At 40.4% G+C, this 20747-nt stretch overlaps 1 protein-coding gene across 2 annotated transcripts in view; it reads right to left on the bottom strand.

Moving 5' to 3' along the window:
- Positions 1 to 10416: 10416 nt before the first annotated feature.
- The window catches only part of LOC141298091 (transforming growth factor beta-1-induced transcript 1 protein-like), a 48443-nt gene continuing 38112 nt past the window's right edge, over positions 10417 to 20747 (bottom strand). For both annotated transcript variants that reach the window (XM_073828599.1, XM_073828600.1), the window contains 2 exons: positions 16044 to 16192; positions 10417 to 14444 (listed from right to left, as the gene is read on the bottom strand). In XM_073828599.1, coding sequence (XP_073684700.1) covers positions 14178 to 14444; positions 16044 to 16192 — 416 coding nt within the window. In that variant the 3' untranslated portion in view covers positions 10417 to 14177. The remainder of the gene's footprint in view (positions 14445 to 16043; positions 16193 to 20747) is intronic.

Here is a 20747-nt window from a genome sequence, read left to right as displayed (position 1 = left end):
AGCAAGTTTGGAGTCTCTAACTCAAACTCTGTAGCGCCACCACTTGTCCGAAATTTCACTTTCTTTTTGCTAATAACTTTTGAATCGTAAGCCACAAAATCTAAATTCTTTTTTCTCTGAATCATTGGCTTATGCCGAGTCGAATGAACACCAAAATTCAAAAATCGTAAGGTTTAGTTTTTTTTCTATAATTTATTGTTTGTAAAACCTACTTTTTCGAACTCGTCCTAGATGGTTTGTCTTATTTTCACCAAAATTGGCTCAGATCATCTTCAGACCATGCTGGCAAAAATTTATGGAATTCAAGTTGATTGGACAAACCGTTCTCGAATAACACGCTAATTAATTCTACGAAAAGCATGCAAAAATGGATGTGAGGCCATATCTCCCCAACTCTTTGGAGTATTGAGACCAAACTGTGTTTGTGTTATAAAAAGCATGACCTGAGGCTACCTGTAGTGTTTCGTCACAGTGCCACCTAGTGGTCAGGAGATATGAAAAATGGCTTTTTTTTGCTTATAACTTCTCAGTGCTTTGCCAAAAAATCTCGAAACTCATCCTGTTAGATTCGGAGGAGCATGCCGAGTCGAACCATATCCAATTTTCCCATGTCAGCCATTTGGGGTGTCGGCCATTTTGAATTTAGCTTTAAAATTCTGTATCTTGAGAACGGATTAGCGTATCATTTCGAAATTAATTACAAAAATGTTTGGCACCATGCCCTGAATGTACATAAAAATGTTGGGGCCAGCGCCACCTTGTGGTCAAAAGTTATAACGAAATTTCGAAAAATGCTAATAACTTTTGCATACATTAGCCTATTGAAATAAAACTGATTTTGATAGATTCCTTCGGTCATGCTGAGAACACCGATACCAGTTTTGCCAATTTTGGCCGAACTTCCTGTCCGCCATTTTGATAAATGTTGAAAACCTACTTTTTCGAACTCCTCCTAGACCGGTTGTTGTATTTTCACCAAATTTGACTCGGATCATCTTCAGACCATGCTGACAAAAAGTTATGGATTTTGTGTCGATATTCAAAACCGTTTTCATTTAACACATCAACGAATTTGCTGAAAAGATGCCAAAGAGCATCTGAAGCTGTATCTCTGCAAAGCTTTGAGATATTTGCACCAAATTTTGTGTGTTGCATTATCACCTCACACTGATTACACCACATCAATTTGGTAACAGCGCCACCTATTGGTCAAGAGTAATAAACCATTCATTAACTATAAATTATAAAACGTCCAAAAATGCTAATAACTGTAGACAGCATTAGCCTATTGTAATGAAATTAGTCTCAAAATATTCCTTGGGTCATGCCAACAACATAGATACCAAATATGCCACAGCTGGTCAAACTTCCTGTCCGCCATTTTGATTTATGTTGAAAACCTACTTTTTCGAAATAGTCCGTTAGTCCGATTTTCACCAAAATCGAGTCAGATCATCTTCAGACTGTGCTGACAAAAAGTTATGGATTTCATGTTGATAGAAGAAACCGTTTTCGTACAGCGCCTCTACAAATTTTAGGCTTGATGCCAAAATAATTCTGAGGCTTTATCTCTGCAAAGCTTTGACATAAAGACACCAAACTTTGAGTGTGCCTTTGTCACCTCACACTAAACACACCACATCGCTTTGATAACAGCGCCACCTGTTGGTCAAACCTAATAAGCCATTAAATCGTATCAGTAGGCGTTCTACATAATTTTTCTGTCGTTTTGACTAAAATCATCCTAAAATGGCTTCTTTTTACTTATTGTTGCAGTTGGTCTGCTGTTCCTGCCATCCTTAGCTCCTCATTTTCCCCTTTGAATGCTTGGCCCCGTAATTGCTGCTTGCAGCTATATTTATTATTATTATTATTATTATTATTATTATTATATAATAAATACATTTATAAAAAGATAGAATAGGGAAAAAAAGACAGAAAGCTAGTAATAGGGGCCTTAAAAACAAATAGAGTGCAAGTCTTGAAGGGTCAAGTAATAGATAAAATAGATAAAATAGAATTATAATAGAGAGTGAGTTATAGATGTGTTTTAGGCTGCTTCATAATGACTCAGCTGTTCAGATTGAGTTGGGCAGGTCATTCCAGCAGGAGGGAACAGTTAATATAAAAGTCTGTGAAAGTGATAATGTGCCATCCACTTGCAGAATGCAAGCTTCTAGAGAGCACATAAGTCTGAAGTAGTGAATTTAGGTAAAGGGGTGCAGAGCCAGTGGTGGTTTTGTAGGCAAACATTAATGCCCTGAATTTTATGCAAGCAGCCATTGGTAGCCAATGCTAACTGATGAATAGCGATCTGAGGTGCATTCTTATTTTAGTATATAGTAGGCAATATATAATGCGTTTGTATTATAGTAATTTGTAATGCTTTAGATTACAGCCTGCAATGTAAAGTGTAAGTAAACTGAATTTGCAAGGTACCTTTTTGTAATAACAGTGTACAGTAAAGGAAAACAAGAAAACTAGAATAAAGGAAAACTAGGCAATGTTTAGGGAAACAACCTAAAAAGGGGAAACAACTTGGAAGTTTGAAAATTGTGTATATTTGTATGTGTTTTATAACTAAGAAGTACTTATTGTAATATTACATATTGCCTACTATGTTTGCAACTATCTAACATTTGGGAGCAATTTAGCTAGAATAATTAAACAATACTGTGGTCTACCTATATAAGGCTACTGTATTATTATTATAGTTTTTTATCCATACATCCTATACATATTCTATTCAATTATATATCTACTGGAAATCTGGAGAAATTGTGTAATGAGATAAATTTTTAAATGAAAAAAAAAAAAGCTGGGTTATGTTTTAAACACAAACGGTGAGTTGAGTGTTGGGTAAAGCTGGGTTGACTTGACCCAATTTGTGTTGATAATCAGTAACAAATCCCAACAGTATCCAGCTGCATACCAGCTGTACCAGGACTGATACCAGTGCTAAAGTGAAGGCAGAGCTTATTCGGTCTTAATAGAGTCATGCAGGATTCTTTTATTAGATATAAGGTTTTTTTAACAGAGATTTTGATTGGATTCATATTGACATTTTGTACATGCACAAGGTATCATGGTGTACAATGTGCTTACTGATATTAATTTTAACCTATGTAGTTATTTAACACAACCTTATTGTTAGGTCTTTTTTAAACTGTCAGCAATTAATTTTTTCTCTTATCACTCTTAATGCGACACACACAAAGAAAACATCAAAACCGGTTATGAAAATTGTATTTTCTTTAAATTATAATATAATTTTATGTTTTATTATGTTTCTTGGAATGTTATATGATTTTTTTTGGAATTGATATCATATACCCTCCTCCTGGCTGTCTTCTCCATAGTCTCTGTCACCATCAGCTCCCCTGTGGACTTTTCTGTTGTCAGTTCCTCCATGGTCCCTTCCACCATCAGCTCCTCCATGGTCTGATTCTGATCCATTTGGCTTCTGGAGGGGGGTAATGTTAATATGCATGTAGATCCACTATGCTTCTCACCTTGCACCTTCTTGATTGCAAAAGTACTTCCCATTTGAATGTATTATATAATTAAACATATATAATTTTCATATTATCACGAAAAGTACTTAAAGACATATATAATATAGTGTTTTTAATCATATTTTAATCACAAAACCAATACTTAATAAGTGTGTGTGGGGGGGGGGGGGCTATAAAAAGCTCAGAATTGTATCAGAAACAAATAATCAACTTTAATAAATACATACTTTAATAAATACTTTGATGACGCCTTGAGAAAGCCTGGCCAGCAAGTTTGAAGAAGCTTTAAGTTTAAAGGTTTTCAGATTGAACTTTTTTGAAGTATCTAAATATCTAAGTAAGTATTAGAAAAACAGACAGATGTTTTAACATGAATTTGCATGTTTCTAGCATGTTTAACACGTTGCAAGTATGTTTGGCATGTTAGCATGTTTTAATACATTGTTAGCATGATTTAACACGTCACTAGCAAATATAACCATAGATATGTATAGGTAGATGCCACATGGGGCACGTGGGGGCAGTCAGGACCTAATGGTTAGAGGGTTGGACTCCCAGGGGACAACAGCAAATGTTTTTTTTTTTTTTTGTATTACATTAACAAGGGGATTCTTGAAGCATTTTTTACCTTTCTGCCTGTATCTTAGAGTTTTAGTGTGTTCAAAACATGATTTAAACTAGTTACAAGTCTCTGTTATTAAAGGTGCCATAGAATGGAAAACGTACTCGGTTACTCTCGTAACCTCGGTTCCCTGAGATACGGGAACGAGTACTGCGTCGAAGACGCTTATGGAAAAAGCTCCTTTTTCTCCTGAGACTGAAGCATTTCAATAACGCAGTGTAACTGCACGGCCATTGGTTCGTGCAGTGAGTAAAAAACGAACCAATGGCTCGGCAGCAGAACTGCATGAGCCTATGGCGATGATTCGCGCCCGATCGCGCCAAAAGGGGCGAGTATCTGGCTATATAAGCGTGCATTTCGCCATAGGATCTCAGGTACTTCGACTGAAGCGACGACTGAGTCGCGCAGCTACATAGCACGGCTAGCAACGCAGTACTCGTTCCCGTATCTCAGGGAACCGAGGTTACGAGAGTAACCGAGTACGTTCCCTTTCGATACTTTCACTCATACTGTGTCGAAGACGCTTATGGGGAACCAGTACAATCCCGCTGTTGTTATGGTAGAGGAACGACTGACATGGCCCTAGCACTAAAGGGCTAATACGGGCCAACTTGCTCGATCAGGATGACCTAACGAACATCTGTTCCAGGGAAATAGTACAGTTAGTTACAACATAATATCTAGTACTGGTAACAGTTATCCCATTATGCAGAAAGGACCCGAGTCTGCAAGACCAGGACGTCCAAATTATAAAATCTAGCAAATGTGGACGGCGAGGCCCAGCCAGCCGTCGCACAAACCTCTGCAATGGAAACACCAATGGACCAGGCCCAGGACGAGGCGATGCATTTAGTCGAATGGGCTCTTACCCCCATGGGACATTGTAGGCCCAAAGAAGAGTAAGCCAGCATGATGGTTTCCACTATCCTTGGTGCAGCCACCGAAACACACAGCTGTTCTGACTGCCTAAAAGAAGCAGAACGCTCTACATAAAACCTCAATGCCCTAATGGGGCAGAGGGGATTAAAATCTTGGTCTTGCTCCCAAGGGGGAAGTGCCAAGAGGGAAATAACTTGGTCTCTGAACGGCGTCGAGAGACTTTTAGGTACATAACCACGTCTTGGCTTCAGCAAAAATTCTGTCTTCGGCCCGAATTCCAAGCATACAGGGTTCACAGAGAGAGCCTGTAGGTCACCCATACGTTTGACTGATGCCAATGCCAGAAGCAGGGCAGTTTTCATCGTCAGAGGGCGAAGGTCAATGGACTGAAGCGGTTCAAAGGGAGGGCTCTTCAGAGCCCTCAGCACCGTGGGCAGGTCCCAAGAAGGAACTGTGATGGGGCGAGGAGGGTTAAGCCTTCTCGACCCCTTCAAGAAACGAATGACCAGATCGTTCTTTCCCACAGATTGACAGTCCATAAGGTCATGAAATGCCGCTATGGCCGCCACATAGACCTTGAGCATGGAGGGAGATCGTCCCTTGTGCAACAGCTCCTGAAGGAAGGACAATATCACTAATATGTCGCATAAACTCGGATCTGCACCGCGGGTGGAACACCAGGCGGAAAAGACAGACCACTTAAGATCATAGAGCCGCCTTGTAGAGGATGCTCTGGCTTGAGAGATAGTGTTTAAAACGGTCTCGGGGAGACTTGTAGGCTCCCGTCGAGAGACCATAGGTGCAGCGCCCACAATTCCGGTTGGGGGTGCCATAGCGTTCTGTTTGCCTGTGTCAAGAGATCTTGTCTCAGTGGAATGGGCCACGGCGCTGACGAAAGCAGCCGAGGTAGATCTAGAAACCAATGCTGGTTCTGCCAGAATGGGGCCACCAACAGGACTTTGAGCTTCTGCTCCCTGACTCGCCTGATGACCTGTGTTATCAGGGCAGTCGGAGGAAATGCATACAAGAGGAGATTGGGCCAATGCATCCTGTTCCTTTGAAAAATAAATTGGGCAGTGAGAATTGTCTCTGGAGGCGAAAAGATCTACTTGCGCCCTGCCAAAGACCGACCATATTTCCTGAACCGTTTGGGGATGAAGCATCCACTCGTCTGAGGAGACGTTGCTCCGAGACAGCATGTCTGCTCCCTGATTCAGCCTGCCTGGCACATGCGTTGCTCTCAACAAGCGGAAGTTTAGTTGAGCCCATTTTAGGAGACGTTCCACTAACGTGGAAAGACGTCTCGACGAAAGACCTCCCTGGTGATTTATGTAAGACACCACAGTCATACTGTCCGAGCGGACTAAGACGTGGTGTCCCTTTAAGACCGGCAGAAGGGAGTGAAGGCCTAAACACACTGCTAGCATTTCTAGGCAGTTGATGTGAAGGCGACTCTCTGCTTTCGACCACTGGCCGAATGCAGGGTGGCCGTCGCACAGTGCTCCCCAACCTGAGTTGGAGGCATCTGTCGAGACCACCTTCCTTCTGTATACCATGTCCAGGGGAACGCCCTGTTCCATCCATTGAGGGTTCTTCCAAGGAGTCAGAGCTGTGACACAGGCTCGATCTACCTTGCTACGTAGGCGTCCTAGACGCCAGGCCTGAGGAGGAACCTTTGGTTTCAGCCAGAACTGCAGAGGGCGCATTTGAAGCAGGCCCAACTGGAGTACTGGAGATGCCGAGGCCATAAGGCCTAGCATCTTCTGAAAAATTTTGAGAGGGCGAAGGGCTCCGACTTTGAAGGAGGCCGCGAGCTTCCGGATAGCCTGGGCTCGTTGCGGCGCAACTACTGCCTTCATTTGGGTGGAGTCGAAAACTGCTCCCAGGAACGAAATACGTTGGCTGGGAGACAGAACGCTCTTGGCAAAATTGACCCTGAGGCAAGGATTATGGCTGAGGTGGCTGAGGATTAGTGGCTTAGTGGCTGAGGATTATGGATCTGGGGTGTATTAGCTCGTCCTATGACTGGGCCAGGATGAGCCAGTCGTCGAGGTAGTTCAAGATGCGGATTCCCATCTGTCTCAGGGTGGAGAGCGCTGCGTCCATGCACTTCGTGAACGTGCGGGGAGCTAAGGACAGTCCGAACGGGAGGACTGTATATTGATAAGCCACTCCCTCGAAGGCGAATCTCAAGAATTGCCTGTGATGGGGGGCAATCTGGATATGGAAGTACGCGTCTTTCAGATCCAGTGAGCAAAACCAGTCCTCTGTGCGTATCTGCGAGAGGATCTGTTTCAGCGTAAGCATTCTGAACGGCCGTCTCATGAGGGCGCGATTCAGATGTCTGAGGTCGAGGATGGGTCTTAGACCGCCATTCTTCTTTGGAACGAGGAAGTAACAGCTGTAGAAGCCTGACTCGCTCTGTGTTGGAGGAACCGTTTCTACGGCACCTTTTGCCAACAAATTCCTCACCTCCGTACGCAAAACGTCTACGTCTTTGCTGTGAACTGAGGTGGAGACCACTCCGTGAAAGTGAGGTGGTCTTCGAGCAAACTGGAGTGCATAACCTCGTTCTATTATGCCCAGAACCCACTTCGACACTCCGGGGATGGCTTGCCATGACTCGGCCCGTGTGGCGAGGGATTGCATTGGTTCGAGCAGTTGATCGCTGCTCGATAGCACTGGAAGAGGAAATTTGCTGTCTTTTTGAAAATGTTTTTTATTTGTTCCGCTATCAAAGCGGTACGCTGCAAGGGCGCTAACACAGGGGCCCCGTAAGTCACAGCCATATTTTTTACAAACATGCAGCCTTCTACACCCGGAACAGAACAGGGTGTTTGGAGCCTCAGGAGAGGCAACTTGGGGGTTGGTCCAGCTCCGGCGAGACTTGGCCCCTCCCTCTTCCTGTCCCTGAGATCAGGAAGACGCTGGAGGCGTCTGGTCCAACACCACCTTGGGTTGGGGTCCCTGGCGCTTAGGGAAAGGGTAGCGTCTGGCCGAGCGGGAGCGATGACGAGGCTCCACCTGGGGATCTGGTTGGGCAGCTGAGGGAGTGCTCTTCGCAGGCTGCTGAGTCGGCGCCGGCTTGGGGCGACTGGGAGCCGTTGCGGAGCTAGAACGCTTTGGGACGCATCGCTTGGGACGACTTCTGCGCTGCGGTGAAGCGTTCTGCAAAGCCTTCCACTGCTGGTCCAAACAGGCCGGTAGGAGAAATGGGAGAGTCAAGGAAGGCGACCTTGTCTGCGTCCTTGATCTCTGTCAAGTTTAACCACAAGTGGCGCTCCAACACCACTAAACTGGGCATTGACCTCCCAATTGCCTGTGCCGTCATCTTAGTAGCGCGTAACGCCAGGTCGGTTGCGTTGCGCAGCTCTCTGAACGCAGCGTCATCCAGGCCCGACTCGACCAAACTGCGGAGGAGCTTCGCTTGGTACACCTGGAGGACCGCCATTGAGTGAAGTGCCAACGCAGTCTGTCCAGCCGACGAGTAGGCTCGTCCAGCGAGGGCCGAAGTAGCCCTGCAGGGCTTGGATGGGTGAGGTGCCTTTGCCTTCCATCCGATGGCGGTGGGCGGGCACAGATGTGCAGCCACAGACTCATCCAGCGAGGGCAGCTTGTCATAGCCCTTCTCTTCAGCGCCGTCAACCATCGTGAGGGCGGAGTAAGAGGAAGCATGCAGGCGGGCGGAGTATGGAGCACGCCAGGATTTGGAGATCTCGTTGTGTACTTCAGGGAAGAATGGCGAGGCTCGTTGACGAGGGGCCTGGCGGCGTCCCGGCAGAAACCACTCGTCCAGACGGCTCCTTGTGGGCTCCTCAGGAGGAGACCAGTCCAATCCCAGCTCCTCTACAGCTTTTGATAGGACGCGGAACAATTCGGCGTCCATACCGGGTCATGTGGTGAGCCCAACAACTCCTCTCCATCCGATGCAGCCAAAGACATGCTGTCATCCATGGCTTCGCACTCGCTCCCTCCGAAAGAGACCAGATCGCTCACAGCAGCAGAGGGACGCTGGTCTGGATGCAGGAAGAGAACGGGCGATTCCTCTCTGTGTGGTGAAGGCGAGGCACGTGGGAGTTCAGCCGGCGTGAGCTCACCTGTCACTGTGCGCTGAGTTCCTCTGCCCCGCTGCTTCTTCCTCGCAAGTTCCTGCGAGGGAATAAGCGGGAGGGCACGAGGGGCGGAGTCGCTCAGAAAGGCACAGAAAACAAATAACGTGTTCTAATAAAATAAAGCTAGCTGAATACGGTAATAACAGACCATTTCATTCTAGGGACAAATCCTAGGGTTGTAAATAGACTTGTAAAACCATTTTTTGGAGAATTTTTGCCCTTTCCTATGCCATATCCCTTCTATGTACATATCAGAGAGCAATTATTAAAATATTGTATCAATGCATTCTATGGCAACTTTAAAGAGTCATGAAACCCTGAAACACATAGCTGTAATCTTTGCAGCACAAACAAAGAAAAATGCGTCAAAGAGTCAAATGTGAAATCCACCCTGTTTAGTTGTAACATACCCTGGGGTGAGATGTAACATTATGATATCCACCAGGGTGATATGTAACATTAAGAAAAAATAAATAAATAAATAAACAATTTTGAAACCTTTTATGCTATTCTGTAAGATCTTTCTCTTGTTCATCATTTAAGACTTTATTTTCACTGTGGTAGCCTAGACTCCTTGACCTCTTCCCTTTCTCTTCTTATAGAATCTGTAGTACATGGAAAATGCCATACAATTTTGCCATTTTACAGACTTTGCTTGCTCTTTTTTTTCTGATGTTCTCTTTATAATTCGAGACACCCCTTGGTTTCTCTTCCTCTAGGCATACTGAAATTATATACATGCAACTAAAAGTTTGCTTGGGGTAGATTGTAACCCGTTTCATTGATGTTACAATTAACCCACAGCTTTGGTGTTACAACTAACCCAGAATCTTGTAGCCATGAATTAGCTCATCTCCCATTTAACAGCCAAAATATTTGCAGTAATATCTACATTTTGAAAGAAAACTATCTACACAGAAACATAATAACTTTGATTAGTTTAACTATAAAGCAGACATCACAGACACAAATTGTTTATTTTTTAAAATCTGCTGTCTAATTTTAATCATTTTTATGGTAGTCAGTGGGGAAACATGCTTTTTGACATCAAATGGTATAATTCTAGGCAGTACAGTTGACTGACCCATGGGGAAAAGTTTCACTAAACAAATAAGGGAATGAGTGTTCAATCATCTCATTGCATTTAGAATGCAAATAAATACGTTGTGGGACTCGAACAAGAAGTATTACTATCGCCCCACAGGCATTTTGTAGCCAGTTCACATACTTCAATAATTAGGTGGTATAGTATCTTTAGGATTCTACACAAAAAAAGTCTAAAGCTTAATTTGTTTATGAATAAAGAAATTTATTTTCTTTGGGAATATTGTACAGTAATAATATAATCAATCACGCATTACTTTTTGGTTGTTTGGTGATACAGTAAAATCACAATATATAGATTTACAATGACAATACTTCAAACTGTAAGCTGAAATAGACAATATGTAAAAACATGCTGTGATATCAAGCTGCAGTATAAAGCCAATGTGTAAAAAAAACATAGATGGTTGATATCATATTCTAATGAGTAAGTACATGACAGTATAACACTGTTTTAAGAGTGTCCAATGACAAATAATTGTGTCTATATTATTAACTACTTTTTTGGAACTAGTAACTTCCTGTTTATTCTTTACACAATGTCTTTCGTCTTTCTTTGTCAATTACACTTTTTATTTTATTAAAGTATGTTTTCCACTAATTCTGTATAGATTTATTATTATTATTTTTACAATATGGAGTACATCATAAATGCCGCCATCTAGTGGTTCTCTAAAAAATAAATAGTTTTAAAAAACAGCCTTATCAGTGAGAATGTCACTAGAGACTAACTTCCTCAACATCTATAAAAGACAGACATCCAAAAATATATCTTATGAACAGGTAATTAGCTTTCTTTCTGCTGACTTGTATAACATTACAAAAGTTTAGCAATGCTGACATAAGAAATAATGATGCCTATTCATATCAGATAAAGTTGGTTAAAACTATTATAACTTCTCCAAGCTATTTATAGGCAAATAGACCAAAGTTGTTTCAGAGATTGTCACTGTTACCAACATAAAAATTGTTTTGTAAACCTAGTCAAACAACAGTTAATGTGACTTTCTGTCACTTTCTCTTTTGGTATACAAACTCCTTTCTCTTATTTACCAGCCCTTGCATTGCTGTACACGTCATCACATTACTATTATCTTTTTTTATGATGATGTACATTGATAAATAATTTAGAATAAACACTGCAATATAACAAATAAGCTTTCAGGTTTGATTTTTATAGTGACGTCTATAATGTTGTTTTCATTTTTGTTATATTGTTTGGTATACTGCAAACTCCAAAAACTTTCTTTTTCTTAAAAAAGGCCAGATTAGGCCAGTAGTGCAAAGCATTTATAAGCTGTGAAGATTTAAATTTGAGTACATTATTTTCCACTCTGGTCAAAAGTGGAGATGACGGGTGAAAATCAGACTAACTCAAAGTTATAAAAAAACATATGAAGACAAATGCAATTATAAAGTCTACATTTTGGATGCTCATTTTACATTTTAAATAGCTTTCTTCTTTTTTTCCTTTTCTATTTTCCTTCATATTTCAAATTGCTAATCTTGGAGACTCCTCTTAGAGAAGTGTCTTCCAAAGTGAAACAATATAATCATAACCCTTTAAAATGGTGTTGCCCACCCTAATTACAAACTCTGCTAAAAACATACAATATGGTGTATAATGTAATGCACCAAGAACACCAAAAATATATTTGGTATTCTTGATGAACAAGTGGCCTAACAATTTAATAATTCAAACCGAGCATTGCACCAAATATTTATATTTAGGTGGAAATTATATATATATATATTAGTGGTGGGCCGTTATCGGCGTTAACGTGCTGCGTTAACGTGAGACTCTTATCGGGCGATAAAAAAAATATCGCCGTTAATCTATTCTCAAAGTTGGGTTGGGAGCTGGGTCTAAACTACGCAAGCTATGATGACTTTCACCTTGATAGTTTAACGCGGATGTATACCAAGCAAAGACTATAGAATATGGTCGCGCGTTTACGTCTCCTCCGCCAAAACACAGACGGGATCTCCTCGTCCTCCATTCATAAAAACCGAATCTACTATAGCGCGAAATGCCACGTAAATTCGTCGTTTTTTGGATTCATAAATCAAATGTTGGTCTGTCACTTAATTCAAATCGCGATATGGACTAGTGTATGTGAAAACTGAAATGCAAAAAGACCGTTTTAATATGAATCCGGTATGTTCCGTTTGCCTAGCTGTATTTATGAATGGTGGAGACGCGCTTTTACTACACGCATACTGAAACACACGTGACGCTCCCGGTAATTTTTGGCATTTTCATCTCACATGAACAGATAAACTCAATCTCCAAAACTGCTGTGAGTGTCACTTTTACCGTTTCATTTGAGAAAACTCGCATCATATCATACTGTATACACAGAAACTTCATGGCAACCTGTCAAAATAAAAGTCCGGTGTAACATGTAACACCCCCCCCCCCCCCAAGTTGGAAACGTAGGGGGAAACACTGGCTACCATAGATATATATACGTAGATGTATATTTTTATCACACTGTACAACAATAATACTGTTTTTTTATTACAGTAAGGGCTAAATTTAGGGTTGGGTAGGTGTAGACGTTAAAAAATCACAATCTAATAGGTAGAAAAAATAATTCCATTGTTAGTTAGTTAGTAAACACAAGTACATCTTATTGAACATAATTTATTTTCCTCAACAAATTATCATAGAACAGCTTTATCGAGCAGTTTGTGATGCAGTTTGGATGAGCCCCTGGTCTAATGCGCCACCTGGCTTGAGAAACCCATTCTCAAAGACTTACTTTTAGTCATTATTTGGGTAGCACACATATTCTGAATGCCTTCAGCAGAATTCAAATTAGCCATTTTAATCTAGATTAATCTAGATGAATTCCAAGATTTAATCTAGATTAATCTAGATTAAAAAAATTAATCTATGCCCACCCCTAATATATATATATATATATATATATATATATATATACATACAACATTTATACCTATATTTATGCAAAGTTGATGATTTGATAACTAAAATTGTTATTAAACCTGTTATTATAATATGGATAAAATGTATTTTATTTTTGTATTTTGTAATTATTCTTAGATCCTCCGTAATACTGCACATTTTGGATGTCTCTCTTGTTTAACCCAGATAATTTAGTCGTCAGCTAATCAATAGATAGAGCTAATACTTTACTTCTAAATTCTGTATTCATTTATCAATCAATGTTATTCATCTGTGATATATTTACCTGTGCTTCTTAAACCTGTCCTGGAGATCCCCCCCTCCCCCAACATTTTGGATGTCTCCTTTATCGGACACCAGCAAAGGTTTGAAAAGCACATGAAAAACAGGGCAAAAGTATGCAAAGAAATCACCCCCTTATAATTACCAGATTTGACTTCCCCCTATTTTCTTTAAATGTTAAAACTATGCCATACAGTGACCTGCCAACTGGCCAGACCTAAAGTTTGTTGACACTGGGATAAACTGGAATGCAAACTGCGAACCAGACCCCATTAACCAACATCAAAGTCTGACCTCACAGACAGCCTGATCGTGTTATAAAAGGCAGCAATTCACAGCACCTTTGTAGAACATTGTATGGTGCAGCATTAAAGGTGCACTATGCAGGATAGTTAGTTGTTGTTTGACTATAGTATTCAAACTTGACCTTTCCTTGCAAGTACACTCAACATGACCAGAATGCTCCTCAGTGCCCCTGACATGGTATTAGCTAAAAGAACACACGCAGCCCAAACTACAGCAGCATCTGGCAAAAAGGTTGTATGATCCTGCATAGTGCACAATTTATTTAAGAATAATTATTTCTGTTAATTAGAAGGGTGTGTCCAAATAAAGGACTTTTGGCCATACAATGTATATTTGGCAAGGTTTTTTTTTTTTTAGGTTTTTTTTTTTTTATGAAAAGCTGGATGGCAGTTGAGTAACTGCTTTAAAATCTTTCCTCACTCTCCTCAGCCAAAGAGTTTGATGAAGCAGGGGTGGCAGTATGGTTTGTTTTCCTGCTCTTTGAAGCAGCCTTTGCTGAGAGGTTTCAGGCAGAAGTGGCACACCAGATGTTGTGGATGAAACTTGGCACCCATTGCAGTGACACAGCGCCCCAGGATGGGCTGCTGGCATGCCTGGCACACGCTTCCTCTGGACTGGTGGTAGTGAGCTTCACACAAGGGTTGCCCCTCATGCTCAAAGAAACTCCCGTTCACAAATGGGCTATAGCATTCCTGCAGAAAATAATGAACAATAAACACTGGGTTAAGTTATACGATATCTATTCATTAATGACACATATTGCATATTTCTAATTGAGTTAAGCCATTCTGCGTGGTATCCCAGGCCTTTTCTGATCACACTGTAAAATTATTTAAGATAAAAATATTTAGGTAACAGTATTATGATATTTGTTTGTCAGAGCAATGGGAAAATAGTGACGTTTAACAGTTCCCCCCCCCCCCCCCCCCAAATTTTTGCATCAAAAAATACTAAAATAAGAAACTCACTACTCTCTCTTGTTATTATTTTGTTCCCTCTAAAGAATTTAAGTATTTGTTTGTTTGTTTGGTATATTATTTCATATTTAATTAATATAAAAAAATATTTAATATTACAATATATATTTCAGTTAATGGAGCGGTAAATAAGGAATGAAAAGAAGAAGACGACAATGAATATGAGTAGCGGAGAAAGATGAGGCTGTGGAAAGATGAGGCATTCTAGCCAGGAAAGGGACAAGAAGTCTTCTAGAATTACATTTCGGAGACCTATCAGTGAAATGCTGAGCTTTACACACACAGGAGGTGCCACAACTAGATGGTTGTGGATGGGGCTCTGAAAGTGACTGCTGAGACTCTGGAGGGCAGGAGAACTTGTTGTTGGTGGAAATAATTAGATCTTTAAAGAATCAAACATTTCATGGACAAATACTGGATGAATGGCAGAGTGAGGTAATGAGTGGCAGATCAGATGGGCAAGCTCCTCCTTAACATTTGTTTAGGAGCTTCACTGAGTCAAATGTTGTCATTTTGACTCAAAATGTTGAGTCAAAATTATTTATTAACTTCTCTGATGAACATGGCTTAAAATGGTGCCCCCTAGTTTGAACTTCCAAAATGCAGCTTTAAAAGGCTCCAAACAATTCCAGCCGAGGAATAAGGTTCTTATCTAGTGAACAATTTCTATACTTTTTAACCTCAAAAGCTTGTCTTGTCTAGCTCTGTGTGAACGCTGTGTATTCCAGTTCATTACAGTTAGCGTATGTCAAAAAACTCTTGTCTCATTTTCTCCTCCAACTTCAAAATCGTCCTACATCTCTGTTTTACCTTTTTTTTCCCTTTTTTTATAAAGGGCGTTTGACCTTTTTTGCATGTTCACTTTGTAAACACTGAGACAAGAGTTTTCAACATACCCTAACTGTCACAAACTGTAATACACAAGAGTACATGCAGAGCTCGACAAGACAAGCATTTGAGGTAAAAAAGTATAAATTTTTTTTTTTTTTTAGAAAATAACCAATCGTTTCACTAGATAAGACCTTGGCTGGGATGGTTTAGAGCCCTCGGAAGCTGCATTTAAACTGCATTTTGGAAGTTCAAACTCGGGGGCACCATAAAAGTCAATTTTATGGAGAAAATTCCCGAAATGTTTCCTCCAAAAACATAATTTCTTTACGACTGACATGAATCTTGGATGACAAGGGGGTGAGTGCATTATCTGTAAATTTTTGTCCTGAAAATGAACTACTTCTTTAAGACCACCTCGACAGTAACAAATTAACATAATAACATATCACATTCATTGTACCTCAGAATCCAGCAACTACTTACCCTACAAACAAAGCATTGTGGATGCCACAGAGCACTTAGAGCTGAGATGTAATTCTCCATGATGGGCTGGGAACAACCCTGACAACGAGAGGCAAAGAGGGCCAGAAAACACTTCTGGCAGTACTGCTTCCCCTCACGGTCATGAAAACCTGAGGAGAAGAAGCATACAGTTATTGGTCATCTTTGAGACCTACAAGTAGACCTGTCACGATTATTAAATAATCGTTTGATCGCGATTAATTGGTCTAATCGCGGTCATAGCAGATGATCGTTATTATTGCCCACTATTAGAAGACACAAGGGGGCGCTGTAGTACCTGCAGCACTCTACTTCTACCGGTCTCCCTCTGAACTCATTACGCTGAGCAATTACGAGCATTACTTTCAAATGATATGGCCCTGTTGGTTTCTCCATCATTTTGAGTTAGAGCAGCCCAGTTATTTAACAAAGATGGATTTAGTTTCGAAGCCGAAAACGACAGCGCCGATCTGGGCACATTTTGGTTTTACACCCGATGATCAAGGACAGCCAAAAGACGTTGACACGGCAGTGTGTCGAATTTGTAGGAGAAATACCAGCGAAAGCTGCCAACACCACAAATCTTAGGAATCACCTGAAAGCACATCACCCAACAGAGTTCGCCGAAGTTTTGAAGTCATCCACAGCCGCTCATACTTCCAGTCAGGTGACAATAGCGCAAGCCTTCGAACGGGTAACAAAATATAAACGCGACAGTATGAAATGGCGCACGCTGACCAACAGTGTCACGAGATACATCGCTAAGGAAATGCAGCCTTTTAATACTGTGGAGAAACCAGCATTTAAAGAAATGCTTTACAACTTTGACAAGCAATATGAATTGCCAGGGAAAACGTACACTTCCAAAACAGCAATTTGTAAAATATATTTATATTTTACTTTAGTTTGAGATATTGACACGACAGTCCTTTTTGTGTTATGGTAACTTTATGGTGATTGTTTCTATTATTTATACTTTCATATACATTTACATTTTTTCTTTAAATGTACACATTTCTGAAAGATACATATTTTTAATTTAATAAATTACTTTAATACTTAAAGGCTTTAAGTGTATTAATGTGTTATTGCAAGTGATTATTTACAAGGGATTCAATTAAATAATCACAACAATTTGTATGACAATTAATCGACAAAGCCCTAAAACAGGCAATTAATCGTCAAAGCCCTAAAACAGACAATTAATCGTCATGATCGCAATTATTTATTGGACAATTAATCGTCAGCCAAATTTCATAATTGTGACAGCCCTACCTACAAGCATTTGGCACTTAGACACTTCCTAATTAAAAAATAAATAAATAAAAAAGCTTCTTTATGGCTTTTCAACAAGTCAGCTTACTCTAGAAACTTTGTATTATCATCACTTGTATAGTAAATTGCTTGTACTAAATTATAAGTATCTGCTAAATGTAAATCTGTGTTTTTGCACACAGCTTTACAGTCGAGCAAGATGAGGCAATAATGCAACACACTTGGCCTCAGCATAGAAAATTACAGAGAATTGTATTATGACGGCATTTTGTTCATTTAGGTTATTTTCCTGACATACAACTGAGCAAGCGGATTGGAACCTGAGTGAAGTACAAAGCCTTGTGTAGGCTATGTAACTAATCAATAATAGGTATTAATGAATAATTCACATGTATCCAATCATACTCAAATACATAAATACGAGGCACTTCCTCTTTTAGAATGCCGAGTATTGTTTAGCGTTCAGCTCTCCTTGTGTTAGCTACTTTACGGTGTCCTCTGAACTTTTAGTTTTATCATGTTTCCAGTCTGCTCGGTTTAATAAAGGATGTATTGATCTTGTGAATTAGCAAATTTCACTATACCAATATTTTTTAATTGGCTGTTAAAGTTTAAATGAGAATATTACACGACACGCTGATCCTTGAACAATGCATTGGCGCAAAAAAGCACACCTTTTGGAGCAATTTCCCAACATGATTTCTCAACTGCCACAAATACTGACTAAACAAAATAATGATTTTGTGCACTTTTTACTGTACCAATATTTTAAATTGGCCTTAGAACTTTCACAGATGTGCTGCAGGTACGATCTGTTGAATTTACCTATGATAAGTTGACAGCTGAGCGAGGACCTTTCACTCGTTGGATGCGTCAGCTCACATTTGCATACTATACTATAAAATTTTGTTTCTGGTTCTGTTCCTGTTCCTGTCAAATTTTTTTTTTTTTTTTTTTACGGTTTTCATTACTTAAACCGGTTCAGGGCCCTAAAAGGCACATTGCACCTCTAAACTTATTAGTGTATTACAGATGCTGTCACATTCCATAACCCTGATCATCTGCAGAGAGAAACCGCCTTGCAAAACATGCGCATAATGATGGCTTTAAAGGATCTTGATTGCATCGTCATTGCATCTATTTTGTGTTTTGATTTTGTGCTTGATGTAGTTAGCTATTAATGTTAGAGTCGGACTTGTAATAACCAGCGCTCTCTTCCACCCTCAATACCACGACTAAGGTGGGACCCTTGAGCAAGGCACTGAACCCCCAACTGCTCCCCGGGCATTGCAGCAATATGAACACTAATGTGTGTGTGCGCACTTGGATGGGCTAAATGTAGAGCACAAATTCTGAGTAGATTATCCACTGAATGCAACAGTAAAAACTATCTAATTGGCAAGGCAAGGTTCACTTAATAACCCGCTGAAGTCTATGGTTGAAGGAGTCATGAACATTACCATAAGTGCACTTGCAAAGTGGTCGAGGTTGCTCGGCATAAGCAGAGTTTACTTAGCACAACAGATGTGATCAAGACAGAGGTGAATTTTTTACGCACACCTACAGAGTAGGTTACATTCTGTGACTCATAAGCCATTGCATCCACAATCCAATGTAATAGCCTCTGGTTTGATACAGGCAGCTGCTAGAAATCTTATACAGATCTGGGCTGGGTTCTCCGAAACCACCTTAACGCTACGTCGTTCTTAAGTTGTACCTTAAGAAGTACCTTATCGTTAATATGTGTTTTCCGAAACCTTCTTAGTTAAGTATACCTTCTGTAAGTCATACGTTCGTAAGGTTGGTCTGGAGCGCTCTTAGCTATACCTTACCGCTGCTGACGGTTCATACCGCTAGTGGGCACCACGCAAAAAGCTTTTTTACATCGCAGTTTAATTACAAATAGAAAATTTTATATGAACATTTAATATAAAATCTGATTTAGTATTAAAATTGCATTTTTTACTTTACTTTAAAATTTTACACATAAAATACTTAAGTTGTTAGCCTACACCCAGTGTCAAGTCAAGTCACCTTTATTTATAGCGCTTTTAACAATACAGATTGTGTCAAAGCAACTGCACAGTATTTAAACAGAACAATAGTGTGTAAATAACGCATTATTGTAAACAATCAATTTTTAGTAAAAGGCAGTTCATCAATGAATTCAGTGATATCATCATCCAGTTCAGTTCAAATAGTATACGATATCGCTGGAAAGTGTCCCCAACTAAGCAAGCCAGAGGCGATAGCGTCGAGGAACCAAAACTCCACAGGTGACAGAAATGGAGAAAAAACCTTGGGAGAAACCAGGCTCAGTCGGGGAACCAGTTCTCCTCCGGCCAGTGTATGGAAGTGTTTTCATGGTTGTTAGCTTTTTTTAATTACTATCTTGAGGCACATCAGCGGGCGAACCATTTGACAGAAAAGGCTATAGCCTTTTATCATCTATATAAAAGATGATGCGTGGTATTTATACGCATCCTCTCTCCATTGAAGTTAATTGGAAGGATTGGCGTATCATATGCACGCAAAATTGGACTTTGGCTTATGCATTACACACTATTGCAAAGTCGTGTTATTCGTACGCAAAATGATGAGAATAAGTTGAAACACATCCACATGTATTTCTGCATGTACATATTTCAATGAGCCCCGATAAATGCAGTTTGTACTAGTTCTAAAATGCTTCTTTATTAAAAACAAAAAACAAAAAAAAAAACATTGTTTTCTCAATAGTTTACCTATACCGCTGTGAAGGAAAGAGCGCACAATCGATCACCGAGGCATCGATATCAACCTATTCAGCACCTCCACCATGGACAGCACCTGCTAAGGTCGCACTTAAGAAGGTTTACCTTAAGCAATATCCTAAGGTATAGTTTGGAGAACACACGTAGGAAAGGTATACCTGTAGTTAAGGTGTACCTTTTGAGTCTTCGTAGCGCGCTAAGAGACAACGTTATCGGAGAACGCAGCCCTGGCCATTTAAAATGCGCGCGGGAAGTAAGTGGTCTCGCGTGACGCCGGTGTATTGCGAGGGATCCTAGAAAATGCTCTGACACAGGAAAGACATGATCAGTAGGGGGCATCATGTAACGCACTGGGCTGCGTTCTCCGATAACGTTGTCTCTTAGCGTGCTACGAAGACTCAAAAGGTACACCTTAACTACAGGTATACCTTTCCTACGTGTGTTCTCCAAACTATACCTTAGGATATTGCTTAAGGTAAACCTTCTTAAGTGCGACCTTAGCAGGTGCTGTCCATGGTGGAGGTGCTGAATAGGTTGATATCGATGCCTCGGTGATCGATTGTGCGCTCTTTCCTTCACAGCGGTATAGGTAAAGTATTGAGAAAACAATGTTTTGTTTTGTTTTTTTTTCATAAAGAAGCGTTTTAGAAATAGTACA

Source organism: Garra rufa, chromosome 22 (assembly GCF_049309525.1).
Source record: "Garra rufa chromosome 22, GarRuf1.0, whole genome shotgun sequence".
NCBI classification, from domain to species: Eukaryota; Metazoa; Chordata; class Actinopteri; order Cypriniformes; family Cyprinidae; genus Garra; species Garra rufa.
The sequence above is the reverse complement of the archived record's forward strand: the minus strand, read 5'-3'. Positions and strand labels throughout refer to the sequence as shown.